The sequence below is a fragment of the Calypte anna genome, chromosome 9 (genome assembly GCF_003957555.1).
Source record: "Calypte anna isolate BGI_N300 chromosome 9, bCalAnn1_v1.p, whole genome shotgun sequence".
Taxonomy (NCBI): Eukaryota; Metazoa; Chordata; class Aves; order Apodiformes; family Trochilidae; genus Calypte; species Calypte anna.
The window spans coordinates 13,516,261-13,536,946 of NC_044255.1; the positions used below are offsets into that span (position 1 = coordinate 13,516,261).

General features: G+C 40.3%; 1 protein-coding gene across 1 annotated transcript in view; it reads left to right on the forward strand.

Annotated features, from left to right (window-relative positions):
• Positions 1–20,686, forward strand: part of ATP13A4 (ATPase 13A4) — a 43,888-nt gene that overhangs the window by 10,525 nt on the left and 12,677 nt on the right. The window contains 23 exon segments of the mRNA XM_008493313.2: positions 2,389–2,562; positions 4,911–5,048; positions 7,076–7,146; positions 7,229–7,309; positions 7,899–7,968; positions 8,416–8,550; positions 8,966–9,038; positions 9,871–10,002; positions 11,191–11,361; positions 11,828–11,985; positions 13,465–13,653; positions 13,950–14,011; positions 14,733–14,859; positions 14,862–14,885; positions 16,285–16,300; positions 16,303–16,370; positions 17,060–17,213; positions 17,790–17,901; positions 18,999–19,035; positions 19,037–19,124; positions 20,114–20,212; positions 20,215–20,248; positions 20,250–20,274. Of these exon segments, the coding sequence (XP_008491535.2) occupies positions 2,389–2,562; positions 4,911–5,048; positions 7,076–7,146; positions 7,229–7,309; positions 7,899–7,968; positions 8,416–8,550; positions 8,966–9,038; positions 9,871–10,002; positions 11,191–11,361; positions 11,828–11,985; positions 13,465–13,653; positions 13,950–14,011; positions 14,733–14,859; positions 14,862–14,885; positions 16,285–16,300; positions 16,303–16,370; positions 17,060–17,213; positions 17,790–17,901; positions 18,999–19,035; positions 19,037–19,124; positions 20,114–20,212; positions 20,215–20,248; positions 20,250–20,274 (2,238 nt within the window).

Sequence of the window (20,686 nt, forward strand, 5' to 3'; positions counted from 1 at the left end):
CAGACATATTTTTACTGGTGACATCAGCACCAGGATTTCTGCCATCCCTGAAAGTGTTGTTTGCTGTAGAGGATATGCATTTGCTTGGAGATCTTTGTAGTATAGGCCTAGTGAATCCTGAATAAACTTGAAGAATTTCCAAACCCCAGTCACTGTAAGACATTCACATGGAATACTGATGCATGCTTATTTTTGGGAAGTGACCTGAGAGCTAAGGAATCAAACTATTTTTTGAGGGGAAGCTATTCTGGAAAACAAAGGCCTGAAGCATATGCAGGTGTACAGGGACTCAGATACATATTTTGATATATAGATACATGGTTTCACAGGCAGAGAAGGTCAGAATCTGCCATAGCTCAATGATTATGTTTACATATCAGGCCTGGGGAGTCATTCAGCATTTCAGCAGAGAACACTGCCAGCAGAAGATGATCTCAAATGACTGCCAAGAACACACTGAGTGCCCATCCTCTTCCTCCTTAATTGCAGTAACCACAGCCTTATTGAAAGCCGGAAAATGAAGGAATGGTTTACTGACAGAAGCAAGATGCACATGGAAGCATCTCATTCTTCCCCACCCTGATTTTCATGCCCATCCCAATTTGAAAATATTCTTCTCAGTTATGCCAGGTCCTTACATTTACTGGAGGTTAGTGTCTGAAGGCACATTCTTTTAACAGTTCTTCCCTTGGGCATCTCTGTCTCCTTGTGAATTCCTTTGCTTTTCTAACAAGCTATAAAGTCTGGACCCAAGCATCTGGATCTTGCAATGGAAGCTGTTTCTGTGAACAGTAAGTTCACAACATTCTATGTACTATTCTGTGTGTTGGTGCTGATACTAATTTTCTAACCTTTTTTGTTAAGGATACAACTAGACAGGTGAATGGAGAGGCCATTTATGTGACTATATATGGTACATGACCACTGAAGAGTTGCTCTATTTTCTTGGGCTGCCCAGAGATGATGGAAGCCTTTGAAAATGCTGAGAATGTGCATCTCAAGGAGGTATAACCAAGGTCCTGCGCAATGCAGGCCACTTCCCTGTGTCCTCTCAGTTGCCAATTTCTTCCCTTTAGAAACCCCTAGATTTCCTAGGAAGATAGAGTCTGTCTTTTGGGAAATGACACAGAGCAGGTAGGATGAGGCAGCATGTTGAACCACTGGGTAGGGCCTATGTTTCCATAGCAAGCAAGGACACCAGCACAGAAACCGGAACTATGCATTACTCATTCTTCCAATTACACTGTCTTCTCTTCTCTCCTTATGTACTGATCTTGCAATATCTGTGGCTGCAGATATCTGATCTTCAGAAGCAGGTTGCACAATTGTTCCAGATTTACTAAGGAGAAAGAGACTGAGGAATCTTAACCCTTACATTAGCAAATTCTCCTGGCCACCTGATGTAATTGCAGCCATGCAATCTCCTATCTTGCATCAGGGCTGGGTTTCTTCTATAAATTCACTGTATTTCATTTCACCTTTACCAAGTCTGTGCTAGCACTACTGAGAGGGCATTTGGCTGTAGTACTAAGAACTGACAACTCTTGAACTATAATGCTGACAGTCATCCCTTTGAAGTTTTGTCCAAGTCACATTGCCTCACTGTAACAATTTCCCCAGCTTTAAAAATGGAATAATAATGATACCTACTCATACAGCTACAGTGAGTAGCTTCCTTTTGCCCTCTGAATGCCTGAAACATTCTGTAAGTGTTCATTAGTTATTCTTGCTAAGTTGTTATTATTTTTATTATTTTGGGATGTCAGACAAGGCACATTGACAAGGCATTTGATACCAAGCAGAGACACTATCTGAGCCTTTAACGTGGAGGTGTATCAATGCAGACTCACTGCTATGGCAGAGGAGAGCAGAGGTTCTCCTGAAGCTGAAGGAGCTATCTTGGCTGCTGTAGTGCAGGTGTACTCAGGTTCTTCACCTGTCTCACCCAGGAACCTAAAAAAGCTTCCCAGACAAACCTCTGACTTGAGGCCTAAAAGGTCAGGGCCTCTATGTTTTGATGTCATTCCAACTCACACACATACTCATGTTGAGTTTCACAACTGCATAAAATTATTTCAGAGATTTGGTCAGCATATGGGATTTTGTGAGGGTGGATGAGAACTCCAGTGGAACATGCATTAAGTTTTTCTGGTCATGTTGAGGACACATAAAGAAACCAGATACCAGTGACTTGTTTTTTTCACAATACCATACCAAAAAGTGCCTCTGGAGAGCGGTGGATAATGGAAAAAGTGTTTCTTCAAGACAAATAGTAATGATTTTGCTTCCTTCAGTCACTAGCCTTTCTTTTCAATAAGCTTGGGCATCATGATGAAAAAACACCTTAGTGAAACTTGTCAACAAAAATGCTTTCTCTTTGCTGTGCAGGAGATATTTGGCTACAAAACCCAAGGCTGGCGGAGGGTCTTGTGCATTGCTGGATACATTTTGTCCTGTGGAGCTTTGCTGCTGCTGTTTTACTGGAAGCCCGAGTGGGATGTGTGGGCAAACTGCATCCGCTGCAGCTTGGAAGAAGCAGACATTGTTCTGCTCCGAACAACAGTAGGTGCCTATTTTAATCTTTAAACAAGTCCTTAATATGTAGTTAATTGGAAGATCAGTTAATTGGAAGGAATCTAAAGGCTCTCACACTGCTGATTTCCTGAAATAGTATCCTGTGTTTACCATCACTGAGCTAAAGAACTCTGGAGTGTTCCACAAATGATGTGTAAGATGATGACTGAAATGTAGGATAACAGCTGATCAGACAATAAGATGAGAGAAATTGGGGATGAAAAGATCTGTAACATCTGTGGTTTCAAGACTTTGTTAATTGATTTCAGTCCTTCTTCCTGCCTTTCACTATCCATGTGCTTTCTACACTGCAGATCTCCAGTTTATAATGCATCTCTTCAATGGGCAGTGTCCAGCGGGTCCTTTTTCTCCTCACTTAGGTGCCCTGGTGAAGCTGCCAAAATTTAGCCAGTGGGCCAAACAAAAGGTCTGTCCACCTGTGTCCCAAGAAGTTTACAACAGTGTATGATGAGGGATCTGTACAAAAAAGAATGTTTTCTTGGCTGTGTTTCCATTTTCCATCAGCCCTTCCACATGTCCAATAAGCCCACAATCCTGCAGTTAATGCTTTCAGGGCTGTTACATTTCACAATCAGTTTCCCAACACTAATACAGTCTGTGTGTTGAGGACAGTTCTGAAGCACACAAATTTCATGCAGGCTATATATTTCATTTCATGAGAGCTACTGCAACACTAAACGAAGGAAACTGAGACTTGACTCTGAATGCCAGCTGAGACTGAACACTCCAGGAACTGGGAGGGTAGAATTATTTACGGACATTTGATTTGTTCTGCTTAAAAGATTCCTGAACAATGGTGTTTGCAAAACCACAGTTGCATAATTGATCACCTGTTACTCCTGTACTTGAGTTGTCTTCTGAAATGAGCAGAGCAGCATGCATTTAAAATCTTGGGTTTTGAAAATTATAGATCTGACAATTGAATATTTGATATTGAAACAATCTGCATCTTAATATGCTGGGGATATGTATTTTTTTTAAAAAGAGGCATATTAGTTTTAATCTCCCTTTTAATCTTCAGTTCAGTTTGCATTTTTAATTACTTATTCTTGTGTGTCATTTTAAATTGATTTCCATTCAAATCATTTTCAAATAAATGAGGTTTTTAAATGATCTTTTCTGTATTAAACTAGAATCATATTGTGCGTTCTTGTTTGTAGGAAACTCTCTCAAAGTGTGCTCTGGATATTTGACAGTTTCAAATTGCCTTCATAGTTCTTTGTATTAAAGCAACAGTTTTGAGATTTTTTTTTCCCCTGCATTCTGATTATGTCAATTTTCAATTCACTTTTGTCATAGAATTAAAGCTTGCTTTAGTTCAAATAATGAACACCTATGTTATTCATTGATTCCCATCTCAATCTGCACCCCAACATCTACTAATTCTGACGTTTAAAGATAAATATCAGAAAAGAAGTATTATCCCACTCAAAATACCAGTTTAAGAGAAGTGCACAAATAAGTAATATGTACAAACATTATTAAAGTTCTTTTTTGAAAAATTTGCCAAAACAACTCATATTCGGTAGAGAGTATTTTCTTTTTTCCTGTTGCAATTTCCAGATGAAGTTTAATAATGGTGCTTTCAGAACCTGGCTGGCTGAGGCAATCAGCTTTCACCATCGGCCAAACTGCTCACATGCTGAATAGAATTTATTCAGTGATATGTATTCAGTTTCATACATGGCTTTAATGCCTGTGGTTCAGAGTCCAGGACTGAAACTTACCACAAGGGTACATATTACAGTAGTTGCTCTAAGATTGTACTACCAATATTATTTATCAGGCAGTTCCAATATTGAACTTCCTTTATAAAAAATAACAAGGTCATGAACTCAGTTTGTGGCAAAAGCTTGTCTGAGGTACCATAAGGGAGGCATGGTGCTAACACGCTCCAATGAAGTGTTAACACAGGTATGACTGTGAGAAAGTATTGACACTAAATATCCATTTTGCAGTCTAGCACTATGTTCCTTTTGATCCTCCCTTTATGATGTGGTCACTTGCATCTCAGATTGTCCTGTACTGTTTGCCTGTCCTAGATCATGATCAGGGTGTTCACATTCTGTCCTTCTCAGCCAAACAGCAGACCTGTGGTCAGTGAATTTTTTTCAGTACTCACGTTTTGACAGGACCACAGTTTGGCTCACATTCTACTGAGTTACCTATCAGTCACAGGTTCAGACAGGTCTGTGTAGATTATCTCTCTTATTAAGCTGGAGCAGTGCTCTAGAAAGGCCTACTGTAATGATTCACTCCAAGGTGACGGAGAGCTTGGACTGACTTTGAGGGAAATCTTGGCATTTCTCTTTTAGGATGAATTTCAGGTTTATTCTTCTAAAAGAGTGAGATGGATCTCTGTGTCTGCACTCATCAAAAGTAAATTGGATGATCCAGCCACTGCTGAGGAAGACTCTATCTTCAGCAGAGCCATAACAAAGCCAAGTTTGCAAGTAAGTACTCCCTGCAGCATCTGGAAGATGATAGCAAGTTTCAGCCATGCCTCATAGAGTGAAACATATTCAGCTAGTAAATTTGCAGACTGATGAACACAGTGAGCTGTGGAAAAACAAGCTAGGGATTTTTGAGAACTATATTTACCTATGTAAAAAGTCTTCTCTGAGGTGGGTTATGAAAAAGCATCCTCACTGCTCCCAAGACTGCTCCATAAGTAGGAGACCTTCAGGAGGCTGGGGTTGGTAGCTGTCATCATTTGAACATGAGGAACTAAAGGAGGGCTTAGCTGTGACAGTAGTGAAGGATCAGAGTTCCAAATCGAAAGCTGATTCTTGGTCTAGGAATCAATAAATTTCCAGAAATGTTCCATCAAGGAGGGTCTGAAATGAATTTTGCTTTTTTACCTTTGTATGCATCAATTTGCACGTTCAATTACATTTACTGCAATCAAGTCTTGCAGTTTTGACTGTTCCTGCAAAAACGTATCCTGGTCTCTGCCAGTTCCATAGATTTAAGATCCCAGTTGAGGCACTGGGTGTGGAATAACAATCCAAGCAGATCACCAGGTCCCTCATGGGTTGAGAAATATAATTATCCTCATTTAAATGTCTTGCCTAGCATTACACATTAAACTGATATGAGCAATAGGAATACAATGGCACATTTGCTAATATATGGCTCTTGATTAGATCACTGAAGTGGGAAACCCCTACAAGAGCCATATTCCCTTCCAGAAAACAGATTTCTAACTTCTTAGCATTTACTTTTATATCTACTTGAAATTTTAGAAGATACTTCATTATAAACCTAACTTCAGATGAGCAAAGCTGTTGCTGTTTTGTGTGGGCATATATTAATGTACATAAGAAAGTTTAGTACCAGCTAGTTTAATCAGCTGGCACTTTATGAAAGTAAAGACTGGTTTGTAACATTCTTCAGAGGATCAAATTGGTAGCATGTAGCCCTCAAATAATATGCCCTTTGATAACACTCATAAATCACAGCGTATAGATAGAAGAGAAGAGATTTCAAAGCAGCAAGAGCAAACAGTTTAATCTTTCACTACCAGTTCAAAAGCCCCAATTCGTATGTCAATAATAAAATCTTTTTGCCTTTTAAACTACCTAAGTCCACAGAGTAATATAGAGCCCAAGATCAGTCTAAGGACCTGTTCTGACAGCAAGTGTAGTCCCTCATTTCCTACTCCAGTATTTAGCACCACAAATATTGCAGCTCCTATTGCATTAAAACCTAACTACAGATCTCTTGGTAGCCTAGAGACTGTTGTTATACCTCTTCTTTGAGTCAGTGCGTGATCTGACTGTAGATTTCATTTGCCTTCAGTAATGCTTATTGGACTGGGTAGGAAAGGTGCCCTAGAGCTGATTTCTTTATTACTTATGTATGTAGGTGTATAGCCTTGCCTTCTTCCAGCTGATACAAAGTGCCATTATCTCTAATAGGCTTTGTTATAGTTATGCAGACCCATTTGCAAGATGTAAATGGCTGCATGTGTTCCTAATGGGTAACAGCTCTGCAAGGGCTTAGCATTAACAGTGACTCAAGAAGTATCCTGCGATGGACATTCTTGGCTCGTGGCATATCTGTTCATCTGAAGGGCTTGGCACCATGCTGGCAAACCACCCAAAGGCCCCTGCTTTTCTCAAAACCAGCCAGACTTTGACACTTCCCTGCGTAGCCACCTCTGCATCAGTGATCGCTTCCCTTCATTCTGTGAAATGAGAGTGAGAACTGTATTACTTGCTTCACAAAGTGGTGAGAGAAGAATGCTGCTTTGTATTTGCTTGTCCTAAAGATCTGTAAAGCCTACTGGAAGAAGTGAGGATCCCACTTCATAACATGAATATGGAGTTGATGTACAAAATCCTGTCTTCTCTCCCTCTCTGCCCCCCATATATTTTGCTTTGTCTGTGCTTGATCCCTAGCTGAGATCTGTGAGTAGAGCTGGGAGTATTTTTGTTTGCTATGTTGCTTATATTGTTGTCCCTGTTTTGTTTTGCAGGTGAAAAGTATCAAGGTACAAAAAATCCGCTATATCTGGGATATTTGTGCAAAACAGTTCCAGAAAATCGGGTGAGTTCAGTGCCCCAGTTATGCAATTCTATGAGGAAGTTAAGCTTCTTTGTTAATAAGGAACACTCCCTTTGTATTTCAGAGCCCTAGAAGATGATTATACTTGCTCAGCTATACATGCCAAATTTGGTTCTGGTCTCACCTGTTATGAACAGAATGTCAGGTACACATTCTTATTTGGAGTAAGTTCTTATTTGGAGTAAGAGAAAGTCTCCATGACACAGTGCAGATAAGTTATTTGTGTACTTCTTCAGTGGGGCTTCATGTAATTATATCGAAATTCTAAATCTATTAGTCCTGGTCACTGAATTTATTCTGACAAAGTACTGTATCATGAAGCAATTTACAAAATGGTATTCCCAAAACTGCATTTAGCAGTTAAAAGAAATTCTATTCAGTTGATGTAGTACTGAAAATCCAGCTCTTAAACTTAACTCATATTGAATCTTACATTCAAACCACTCTTAGCTTTATGCAAAATTATTTGGTTTTTTTGTGTGATGGAAATGTTTGCCAAATAGTCTATGTTACAATGCTTGTCTATTTAAGTAGATTTCAGTGGTACGGACATCTTTTCTGATGTAAGCATTTTAGGGGTGTTTAATTTTTTATCTTTTTCTTGGAAAAAGATCCTCACAGCCTTTCAACTGGCATCAGTACAAACTCTCAGGTCTATTGAAAGCTGAAGCATCTTGAGTGAGCTATATTGTGTACTGTTTTGTCTGTAAGTGATTTATCTTTATCCCATACAGGAGACTTGTATGTGGGCCAAACAGTATTGATGTTCCTGTGATCCCTCTTTGGAAACTACTCATCAAAGAGGTCAAGCATTTCTGTTGCTTTTATTCTAGGCTACTTGGGGAGGCTGAGTGTGCATCTAAAATATAATGGATTCTGTGACTGAATTAGCCTCTCAGTACTTGCCAAGGACACTCCTTTTTCAAATCCTGTTTAAATCTGTTCCATGAAATGACCATAAATTTATTTATTTTCCGTTGTTTTCTATTCTCCATCCCCATGCCATGGCTGAGCCATTCACATCCCAAATAAGATCTTATTGGTCCATTTTATTTATCCCTTCTGACAGATGGAGATTGTCCAATCTGATTAGAATTGAAGCTACTGCTAGCAGTATTTGAAAGGGGATCAGGGCACACAACTCTTAATAGCTTTTATCCCAGACAATTTCTGACAGGGTGGGACTGGGTGGGTACACTGGAGCGATTTTATATGAGACCAGCTCTTGAGTATCACTCTCTCTCCAAACAGGTCTTAAATCCATTTTACGTGTTTCAGCTGTTCAGTGTGTGTTTGTGGTTTGCTGACGATTACATGGAGTATGCCATTGCCATCATAATCATGTCTCTCCTCTCAATTTTTTTGACTGTATATGAACTGAGACAGGTGAGACACCACGTTTTTCTACAAGAAAGATTTATTTCTTATGTCTTGGAAAGGCCAGGATGCTACAACATGCACATGTACTGTGCTGTGAGAGTTACTCAGAGGTTTAGGCTCGTGGCATTGTGTAGTAGCAGGTGCAATGACCTGGCCTTCTAGTCATCATGATCTCTGTGTGGTTCTTTACCCACATCCTCGCTTCCTCATTCCAATTCTTTGCTTTGTAACATTTTGTTATACCTTCTCCATAATTAGGGTAGGGAATTTCTTTCTTTGTGTGATTGTATAGTTCCTGGTAGGGCCAGACCCCAGTTTGTGTGCGCTCTCATAACCACAAATAATGAATAATTATTAGTGGATGAATTTCATCATGTAAGTAAGTTGTAAGACTTTCTTGTTCTTCTTCTTTTATTTGTAGCAATCGGTTAAACTGCACAGAATGGTTGAGTCTCATAACAACATCATGGTCACTGTCTACAGAAATAAAGAAGGTGACTCCTGTACACTTCTTTCTTCAATGTGCTTCCTTTCTATAGCAATTTATATCAAACTCAGGAATATACAAATCCTGAGTATCAAATTCCTTATAAAGCAATTTTGTCTTCTGTCTCTTGGCTTGATCAACTAGATTCTGCAGGTTGGGTTAATCACAGAATCATCCAGGTTGGAAAGGGCCTCTGAGTCAAGTCCAACCCTTAATCCACTGCCACTGTGCTTACCAGACCATGCCACTGAGTGCCACATTCAGTCTGTTTTTAAAAATGTCCAGAGGCGGGGAATCCGCCACCTCTCTGGGCAGCCCATTCCAATGCCTGATCACCCTCTCTGTAAAGAATTTTTTCCTAATATCTAACCTAAACCTCCCCTAAACCGAAGTATCTAACCTAAGCTGACAGAGCTTAAGTCTATGTGCTCTTGTCTTACTGGTAGCTACTTGGGAGAAGAGACCAACTTTTGACTAGAAGTATGTTGTGACAATATCGGTCATATTCATAACTGTTTTAGTGCAGCCTTAGCAAAAAATATGAAGAAAATTAATGACAAAACCAGCCACATGGCCATTAAATGCTGCGAGTCCACCTAACTGCTCTATGTGAAGTCTGTTCATTGCTGTAGTATCTAGAACACTATCCAAAAAGAAGGAGTTAAAACAAGATGTAGATCGAAGCTATGTACATACCTATATACTAAGTCCTACTTGTGGTATGTTATCAGCCATTGCAAAGAAGTAGCCATGTATTCAGCAGGAAGTTCCTTGTATTTTTCCCCCTTATCACAGAGAATTATATAAAGGACAAAGTTTGCATTACATGTCACCTACAGGTTTCCAAGAAGTGGAATCAGACTATCTTGTTCCCGGAGATATGTTGGTTCTGAAAGAGGGAAAAACCCTGCTGCCTTGTGATGCCATCCTGATCAGTGGGCAGTGCATTGTGAATGAAAGCATGCTAACAGGTACAGCTCATCCCTCCCATCAAAATGTCTGTGGCTGCAGCCAGTGACACAGGACATCCAGTGTCATCATGTATCACCCTTATTATGAGACAGTCCATAGCTAGCCTAGAAGGGGTTTCTTTCAGGTGTTTGCTATAGCAAAGACTGAATTGTAGTTAGCACCAACTTATTTAATTAGACAAGATGGACTTTAGGAAAGGCAGTTCATCCTTTCTTTCCTTCCTAGGCTGTAGAATTTAGGTGGGCATCCTCTGATTAGAAAAGAAAGGGTGTTTACTGAAGAAGAGTGAGCAGGACAGGAGAAGAAACAGTAGATGCAAAGCAAAGGTGTGTCCACACAAGGCCCATGGTCTGCTCAGGCTGTGGTGGTTTTGCTCAGTCACTCTGAATGTCCTGTTGTTGATCACTGCAACATCTCCAGCTTGCTGCAGTGTCTTTCCAGATACTTAGCCTCACTTTCATGTGACAGCAGTGGAGAACACACCAGATGGGAGAGTTCACTGTAAACCAGAATTTTTGGTGCAGATGCTCATTGTTCTGTTCCTTATCTTTAAATCTGGTCTTGGCTTGAATCAAACTGAAACTGAGTTCTAATATTTTGTGTAAATGAGAAATTCCATAAATCCCTTTCAGTTAGAAAACTTTAGCTGTCTGGAAATATTTCTTCTGCTTCACCTTAGTGTATCTGCTCTGCCATAAATAGCATATTTGTCAGCTGTCAAGCATTGAGCTAAAGTCTCAATACTTGGACAGGAAAATAGGGAATGTCATGTTTAATCTGCCTAAGGAAATAGCACAGTGACCCGCACTTGAGTTTCAAACCAGGTCAATAACGTGGCAATCGAGTGGACTGTGCAGCAGCAGTTCAGGTTTCTTTTCAGGTCTATATCTGCAGCCTGGGTTTAGAGTCCTTGGGCTGCTTTCATTTTTCAGAATTATACAAAACTGTTGTACTGATGCAAATGAGAGCTTTTCTCTGGCAGAGTCTATTTGCTTGCTAGGCTTCAAACTCTTATGGACTCTAAAGATATAATACAATAATAATACAATATAAAAGTAACATCACTCTAAACTCCTTTCTCTAGTAAACACCTTTAACTTACGATCCAGATACTGTATTTATTTGAAAGTCAGCAGGCTAATTTTAAGGTGTACTGAGTTTTTCTCATCTGAGCTAATCTTATCTAGGGGAAAGTATTCCAGTTACAAAGATCCACTTACCCAAAGCTGATAACGTGAAGCCATGGAGAATGCACTTAGCAGAGGATTACAAAAAGCACGTCCTCTTTTGTGGAACAGAGGTCATACAGACCAAGGCAGATGACACAGGAATAGTGAAAGCTGTGGTGCTGCGGACTGGTCAGTCAACAATTCACTTTTCTTTTCCATTCATGCTTTGTCTTACTGGAAGTCTGAATTAATACACCCAGTCTCATTAAGTTAAGGTTGTTAATCCAAATTCACAACAGTCACATGGAAAATCAGTATCCTGGGGTGGGCTATGCAATGGTTTATGCATTTAACAATGGACTATGCATTGTTTCCATTTGCTTGGCATAACTTCTACAAAAAACACGAGGGTATGATTACAAAGAAAAATTTTGCTTTATTTCTGAGACACTGAAAAACTCCTCCTCAATAAATGAATAAAAGTTAAATAAACTTTTTCTGTATTTGGCAGAGTAGTTCATAAACATTGAAAGGAAAGATCTGGGATCTTTTTCTCAAGTTACAGAAATTATGAGCTGTTTCAAAGACCTCTATTTTTTGCAGAGAACTTTTGGAATAGTTTTCCCTTTGGAGTGATCTTAGTTTGTCTTTCCAGGTTTCAATACAGCCAAAGGGGATCTGGTGAGGTCCATTCTCTATCCTAAACCAATGAACTTCAAGCTTTACAGAGATGCCCTCCGATTCCTGATGTGCATTGCAGCATTTGCAGGCATTGGAATGATCTACACAGTGTGTGTATTTGCACTTAGTGGGGTGAGTTACTGAATGTGGAAGAAATCACACCCAGTTTCAAGAAACCTGAAACTTGAGTGGCTTTGTGTACATTTATATATAAAAATATGGTCCATGTTCTTCATTTTACCTTAATATATGAGGCCAGTTTACAATTTAATTGAATTTGTGACAGTACCCAGCCTCTCAAATAGTCAATTCCAAGGTGCCAAAACCAACTGTTTCCCAGTAGTCATTTCTTCTGAGGTCTTTGCAAATCTTATGCAAGCACTGAGTGTCTTATCAGCAGACTTCTGTATGCTAACTATCTCTATGTGTTCCCTGCCATTTGCTTGCTGATACATTTAATTATCAATGCATGTAGTTAGCAACAACTTTCTAGAGCTCTTAAAATGGGAGATACCAAGATCTTAGCACTCTGCAAGTAGCTTTCACTGAATTTGTGTGGCACGTTTTGTACATTCCTAGAAAAATCTCAAGTGAGTCATGGGTTAAATGGGACACAGACTGATGTGTCATTGTGAAAGGCAGGTTTCCAAAAACTTCAGTTTAGATCAGGAGACCCATCTATCCCTGTTCACTGTCTCCAAGAGTAACTGGTATTAAATGCTCATGGAAACTGGCTAGGAAGTAAGGCAAGTATAGAACAGGGAAGCTGATATAGTCTTCTGACCTCTTGGAGAAAAATGTTTAACAGTTCAGGTGAACTGGTCTTTTGTATCTAGATCATCTAGCAGTAATAGCCACTGAAAATCTCCTTGTGTGGTTTAATATATTTCTGAATTAATTTAAGCCTTGGACTTGACAGCACCTGTGGCGATGATTCCCACAGCTTCATTTTATGCACTGCATAAAATTTTTTTAAAGCTGCTGTCTAAATTACTGAAGGCAATGTAGATTTTGTTTTAGAGAAGTAACAAGTATCTGCTTTCTATTTTAATAGTCCCAGACAAGGCAAAGTGGTCCAGTCAGACCATTCAGAAGGAAATGCAAGCAGGAAACAATGGTGCACCCATCTAAAAGTGTCCATCCAGGAGACAGTGCTAGGAAGGTGCACCTACAGCATGGCTCAGACAGGGGCTGAAGGTCCAGACCTGAGCTTAAATGGAACAGAGGGGGGAGGTGAGGCTAGTGTATCTAGGGCCCTGCTGTGTCATGAGAAACTGGTCTTAACTGAGGCTGCAATAACCTAGCTGGTGTGTTTGAAGTCTTGGGCTTTGGTGAAGACTGTGAGCTCTGCTTGGCAGGTTTTTTGGCATAGAGAGTGAAGGAAGGCCTGGAGGCTGCTCTTTACCAGTGGTGTAGGCTTAAAGCCTTTGGTTAAACCAAACCAGTTAATTTCTTCAGGAGATGAGTATATGATGAACCATGGACATAAACCAGCACAGCATAAAGCACTAGCAGTGGAGGGGTGGACAGCTGAAGAAGACTGCACTTAGATAATCCAAGCAGTACTTCTTGGCACCTTCTTGCTGGTAACTGCCTTTTGCTTTTTGTCAGGAGGAAGCGGGAGAAGTGGTGAAGAAGACCTTGGATGTTGTCACTATTGCTGTACCCCCAGCTCTGCCAGCTGCCTTGACAACAGGGATCATTTATACTCAGCGAAGGCTGAAGAAAAAAGGCATCTTCTGCATCAGTCCACAAAGGATAAACATGTCTGGACAGCTGAACCTCATCTGCTTTGACAAGGTAACTACTTTTGTGGTCTTACACTCACTAGTAATGGGAGAGGGTGAGAGAGTCTGAGTTTTAATCAAGCCCTTCTATTGTATTTTAGGAATGCCCTCATGAATCCTTCATACTTAAGTTTATGTTGTCTGTTATGAACTGTTGTTTTGCTTGGAATCTAAGAATAGGCTGGCAATACTTTTGCTCTGCCCTGTGCTGTCATTTTCTGAACAGTAACTCCTTAAAATAAGTTTTGCTTTTTATTCCTCTTGGAGCTTTCATGGTGGAAGTTAATTTAAATGTACATTTTAACTTAGACTGGCACCCTAACAGAAGACGGCCTGGATCTTTGGGGCTTGCTGCCCTCTGAAAGAAACTGGTAAGGCTTCTTGACACACCAATGACATTCAAAATTGGTGGGTTAGTTTCGGGATTCTCCTCCTTGACGTATGAACAAATCTGAAAGACAATGTCAAACAGCAGTTTGAAGTTCCCCACGTTTAGATTTTCAGTGTTATTTCTACAGCCTCTGGAAAACAAGTTTGTTGCCTCATCCTAGGGGTCCTGCTGCTCATGAAAAGATCCAGCCACTGTGTCAGCATTTGGCACACCATGCCCAGGTGATGTAGTCTGTAGCAGACATGCTAGGTTAGAGCTGCAGTGGTGCCCCAATCCTTTATGACAGGAAGTCACTGATACCATGAGATTGCTGCTCAGTTCTTCAGTGCCCATATTTTTTCCCATTTACATTTCCAGAAATGTATATGCACAAAAATTCCCAAACTTATGTCAGACTCACAGCTCAAAAGTCATTACACAAGCTGCAAGATTTTACCATTAAAATAGATTTTACCATAATCTATTCTACTGTCCATTCCAATGGACTCTTTAGCTATGGAGAATACACCTATTTTGAGCATGCATATTCCAGCCTTTAAAGGGTGCATGGGAAAGTGCTCACAGGGGAGTACAAGTCCCTAGAGACATATCTGAGGTCTGATCACAAGATAGGCCCTTACCAGCCCCCTGTCTTAGGATTTTTTTTTTCTACGTTAGTCATATGTTTGGTGCTCTCTGATTATTTTTCTCTTCTGGGTTAGCTTCCAGGACATTTACAGATTCCCTGCAGAACACAGCCTGCCTTGGGGACCAGTGTTCAAAGCAATGCTGGTTTGTCATTCACTGATTGTTTTGGAGGGCAAGATCCAAGGAGACCCACTGGATGTTGAAAATGTTTGGAGGCCACTAACTGGGTAAAGCTGTGCTTTGTTGTAACGGGAACAGTGGTGGGGACTTTCCACATTCTCACAACAGGGAAATGTCTCAAGCCTTCCCATACAAATGGCCACTTCCTATATAGAAGTAAACAGCTAAAACCCAGAAGGGATGCCAGATATCCATGCCTTTGGAGAAATATTCCTTGTTTCTGCCTAAGCTTTCACCTTTCTGTACTTTGAAGCACTTAGCTCATTTGACTGGAAGTTGTGGACACCATGCAACCCCACTGGATATCAACACTGGACTGTGGCTGTTGCTAGAAAACAGAAAGTAACCAAACTGGACTTAAAAGCATATTAAGACTGCTTTTACAGAGCATGTAACAGACTTCTGAGAGCTTTGAATGGGATACAAGATTTTGACCTTTGTTATAGTGCTGGCAATGTGGAGATTTTTCTACCATCTTCAGATTTGAAATACCATGCTTCTATGACAGCACTGCTTTCAATCTCTGTCCCATTACCTACAAACAGCCTTCAGTTTTGCCATTTACTTTCTTACCAGCTGTGGGGTGGGGGCTGGAGTAGGAAAACAAGCATTATTAAAACTGAAAATTTGTAAATCTCAGATGCATAAGAGGAAAACAGACCATGATTACCTGGTGGAAGGTAATCCATAAGCCATTTCTGATGCAAAATAAGAGTTTCAAGGCAGCATTAGCTACTGAGTGACAGCATCTGCACTTAACTTGTCTGCTTTTTACCTGTAATATATATATATACAAAACAGCCAAGTTTCAGGGAATAAACTATCCAGTAATGACAGAATTTGGAGGGTATTTTTCCCCAGTGGCATCACCTTGCAATCTTAGCCTCAGATAGACACCAATCAAAGTTATAAATTAGGGAGGAATGATCCTGTTAAATAGTTCCTGGGAAACATGAATAATTGTGTGCCCTTTGACACCATAAAATATTTTTTTTCCTCACAGTCTGGTTGTGATGATTAAAAATCCATCTGATTTGTGAAGTACTTCAAGGGCAGGGAGGATGTCGCTTTTCTACATTAACAAAACTCCTATATTTTCCCATTGGGTTTATGTTATATCTAAACATCTATCTATTGTGCATAATTAAGTGGGTTGTAATGATTAAAGGATTTATTGTTAGTAAGAAAAAGTAATCTATTTTCTGTTCAAGAGTACAACAGTATCTTAGTGAAGTTAGTGAAGCTCTGGATTTGATTGCCAAGAGAGGCAGTGGGTGTTCCATCGCTGGAGCTCTTTAGTGTAGCACACACACACACACACCCTCCCTCCTCAGGAATGAGTAAGATACCTTGTTTTGAGAGAAGGAAAGCCCCTAAATGGTGTCTTGAAATTTCTTTCAGCTCTGCTGGTGCTGCACTCTGATTTTTTTGTGTTTCGATACATAGGTGATAGATGATTTCAGTGACATCATACTGAAGGACAAGAATCCCAATGTACCACTGTTGTTAGACCTGGACCTAAAGCCAGCAATGTAAGCTATTTGCAAGATTCACATTCATGATCAAATTTAATTGCCACTGTAAGAGCTGCCTTTCAATAGAGAAACACTTAGTTGTCCTAGTCCAAAAAAGCTCTTCAACACTTCATCTTTCTTGAACTGCCTGCAGAGAGATTGCTTTGCTCTCTCTGATTAAAAAGAGATGCCTGGGGACCTTGCAGATCACACCAGAAGCAAGGAGATGATAGATGACAGATTGTCCAGCTCCAGAATTTGCCTGTCCTGCTGGCTTCAAATGCAACCCAAACTCAGCTATTTGGGAAGATCTCTAAAAGCACCTGGGACTGCAGTGGAGTCTGGTGGCTGATGTTACACCATTAGTGGTGACATACGTGCTTTCAGACACCCATTTTCCCCTTGCAAGACCAGTGTAAGACCCAGCAGAGTTGTGTTAAAGAAACAGGACTAGTGAGATCCTTTCAGTAAACTGCATCTAATAGTCTGCTAAAACTGTCAGTGAATTTTTCCTACTGTTTAAGCTAAATTTTTCTGCACAAATTTCACCTTCCCTTTATATACCAGTCCTTTCTGTCCCACTATGACAAAACCAGCCTGTTACACATGTTTAGCTTCCTACAACTGACCAAAGGACAGGCATAAAATCCTTTGGCCTGAATTTAAAATTCTTGCTTCAGTATCTAATCCATTTGTTTTTCTCCTAGGCCCCAGTGGAAGGAGTTACCATTTTACATCAGTTTCCATTTTCTTCAGCCTTGCAGAGAATGTCTGTCGTTGCTCAAGAAATTGGCGGGGAACAACAGGTCTTCACAAAAGGGGCTCCAGAAATGGTGGCCATGTTATGTAGAGCAGAAACAGGTAACTAACAATTATAAATGCTTCCTAGAAACACATATGCATAAGTGACTTTTGATGGTTCAATGAAGTTGAAGGTCCAAATGAGATTTCTGGGTTTAAGACTTTATACTTCAGCCTGAGAAGTTAGATTCTGTTGTGCTCCAAGTCTAAGGCTAAGCTCTCATAGAGCCATTTGTAGCAAAAGGACTGCTAAGAGATGAAAGCAAATGCCAACTCGTGTACTAGGTGTACAGTCTCTGCCAGAATAGATATTTGAAAAAGTTGTTTACTGGTCTAGGATACACCAAAAAAAAGTTGTCTTTTTTCTCAAGTCTTGGGAGGGCAGCGAGAAGAACACAGCTCCTTCACGACACTGTGGAAGTCTTTGCAAAATAGTTTAGGATCCAAAAGGCAAAGTATCAGAGGAGAGACAATGACTTTCTTATTGTGCAAAATTCAGTTCAGCAGCTTTCCTTGATGTCCTGTTCCTAGATTCTAGGTGTACCTGCACTGTGCAATAGAAACCTTCCTTTCTCCAAGGCTTTCTCTTATTAGAAAGCAGTCAAATGCCCTGATGCCTTTTCCTCTTTTGCACAGTCCCGTCGAACTTTGAAAGCAGACTTCTGCTCTACACAGCACAGGGCTTCAGGGTCATTGGACTGGCAGGTAAATCTCTGCAGTCAGGGAAGCAATCTACTGATCTAACAAGGTAAGCTGTAGACTGCTTCTTATCAGTCACGTTCAGCCATGGGCTAGCAGTGCCACAGCCTTGCCAAAAGCAGGGCTGTTGTAAAGAGTTTTGTTAGATTTAGATGGAAGGGAGTTTGATTTAAATCTGAATATGGGTCTGAGAATGGGTAGAGGGCACTTCCCTCCTCCATGCTTATGTATGGTACATGCCTAGAATCCTTGCACAGTTCTTAAGTTGGGATCAACACAGGAAGTAAAATTCTAGTATACACCTCCCTCAGTCATCATTTCATCTTTTTTTTTTTTTTTCTTAATATTGTCTCTTTGATTAAGCAAAGGCAGCAGATGACCCCCGTTGCACCACTTGTTATCTAGCTCAGCAAAGCCATCAAAATATCTTCTGCTTCTGTCTTGGCCCAGTCCTTTAGCTTTCCAGCTTTAGCTCTCTTTAGTTTCTAGAGAAGCCAGCAAACTGTTCTGCTATGCTTATGGTATTCGTTTTCCACAAGTCGCAAACAAAACCATCTATGCATGAATCCATCGGCTTTTACCCAAATCCCTCCAGCTTTTGCCAGTTATAGTCCAGAAACATCTCTTCTGAAACACTTGCAGTTACTTAGTATCTGCTGTCCTTTCTGTTTACTAGCTGCAGGTCCTGATGCCGATAAGTCTCACTTGCTCTTTCCCGGGGCTTTTTTGCTTTGCTGAAAAGGCCAATGGACACGGAGGCAAAGTGCAAGTGGTTTGTTTAATTCTTGTGACAAGTGTTCATAACAGACCTATCCAACCCAATAAGCAAATGTGCGTGATATGGCCTAGATTTTGCAGTTGTGTGTGCAATTACAGCATACGTGATGTATATACTGCCAGGAGACAAAAGAAAACTGGAGGTCAAATGCAAGATCAACTGTGAAAGCAGTGACTATGCAGGCACCACTGGGCTCAGCTGCTGTGGATGTCATGCAAATGTTTGGCATCACCTTTTCCTTACTACACTGGCTAAAATAAGTGTTTTAAAGATGGTCAAGTTATAACAAGCTATCCGCAAAATCAATGCAAAAACAGGCCAAAGGCAAAATGAAGAATTAAATCTGTCTGTCTGTTCTTCACTCTTAGGGAGGAGGTAGAATCTGATCTGACATTCCTGGGTCTGGCTGATAATGGAGAATCGATTAAAAAGGGAAACAAAGCCTGTCCTGGAAGAGCTCAGTGCTGCCTGCATCAGGAGTGTTATGGTCACAGGTATCTAAACAGTGTGGGATTATTTATGTGGCCCCTGATCTAGCCAGGGAGTTCAACGACATTTGAGTGAACAATCTTCTGCTTTGTCACCCTCCCTGGTAGACAGGCAGGCAGGCACAGGCATTTGTATTGTTGAGGCAATTTTAGTACAAGAAGCATCTGTGTTGTAATAATGACATGAGATGAACCATACAGGCTTGTGCCCCTGACAACTTCACTGGGCTATGTTTTCCTAACTTAGAACCTCCTCCACTTCCACAACAGATCAGAACCTTCCTGTTCCTCTAATACTTTCCACTGAGTCCATTTTTTCTCCCTGGTAAGGTTATCAGATGACGTGCACACAGCCATGTCATGCAAGATCCATTAATGAAATCCTCTTCTAATAAATGAGCAGAGATGGAGCATGGATGCCAGTACAAATCACTGAACCTTATGACACGTGGTAACTCGTGCCTACCAGTCCCCATTTATGCCTTTTTTTTCTTGAAGGGATGGTTTGGGTTTTTGATAGAGTAACCCCCTGGTTTTATGTGGTCCAAAGACATTTTGCTAGCAGTCTCACAGATCTTATTTCTTGGGCTTTTGCTCTTTCAGCACACATCCTACACCAGAGTGATCTAAGGCCAATTGGTGAGAACCAGTAATACTAGAAGCAACTTAGGAAGTACATTCCCTATTATTTTTCGTCTAAAACACATAAAGACCACATTCCCCATCTGGATTTCTTCAAGGTGAAGATGAAAATATTTCATCTCTAGGATGAAAATAAAAATATTTCCTTTCTGGAAGAAAATATGTTTAATTATTGAGACAGCTGTTATCTGCAAAGTTTTGGTGTTTATCAAAAAACTTTCTTAGACACAGAAAATTGTACCAGTTCTTGGAGATATATTTGAAAATTTGGAGTTCAGGAGAGGACTAATGTTTTCTTCATAAACAGTCTCTCATTGCAGAAATTTTTAGATACATTGCTTTTGACTTTCTAGGTGACAACATTCAGACAGCTATAACTGTTGCCAAAAATGCTGGGATGATTTCTCCAATGAGCAGAGTAATTCTTGTGGAAGCAAAAAAATTACCTGAGTCTCATCAGCATCTATAACCTGGAACCACTTGAGGAAAACAAACAGAAGAATATGGAAGCCTGGTGAGCATATAAGGAGCAGGTGTTGTGCAGCAGGAAAACAAAATAAACCGTAATGCTTTATATAATGCAGTGGGGTTTATGCTAGTATTACAGATACAAGTCATTCACTATCATCTGCATGTCAGAATGTTATGTGCTACAACAGTATTTAAAAAGAAGGGATCTTTATAAAAATACACTCCTCTAGAGCTTCTTTTGTGGCATATTATGTTGGGAACACATTTTTGCTAACTGCTTAGCTAGGTTTTAAACAGCTTTGCAAGAAACCCAGGACAAGTTTATGTCCAGCTCTCATGCTTTAACTGATGCTAGTTTAAAGCATAACTTCCTTTCCCTGCAAGGTAAATTTGAGAGTGTAAGGTGTGGGCTTATAATCTGTGGAACTGCACTGAATGAACCAGCCCTGTTCAAG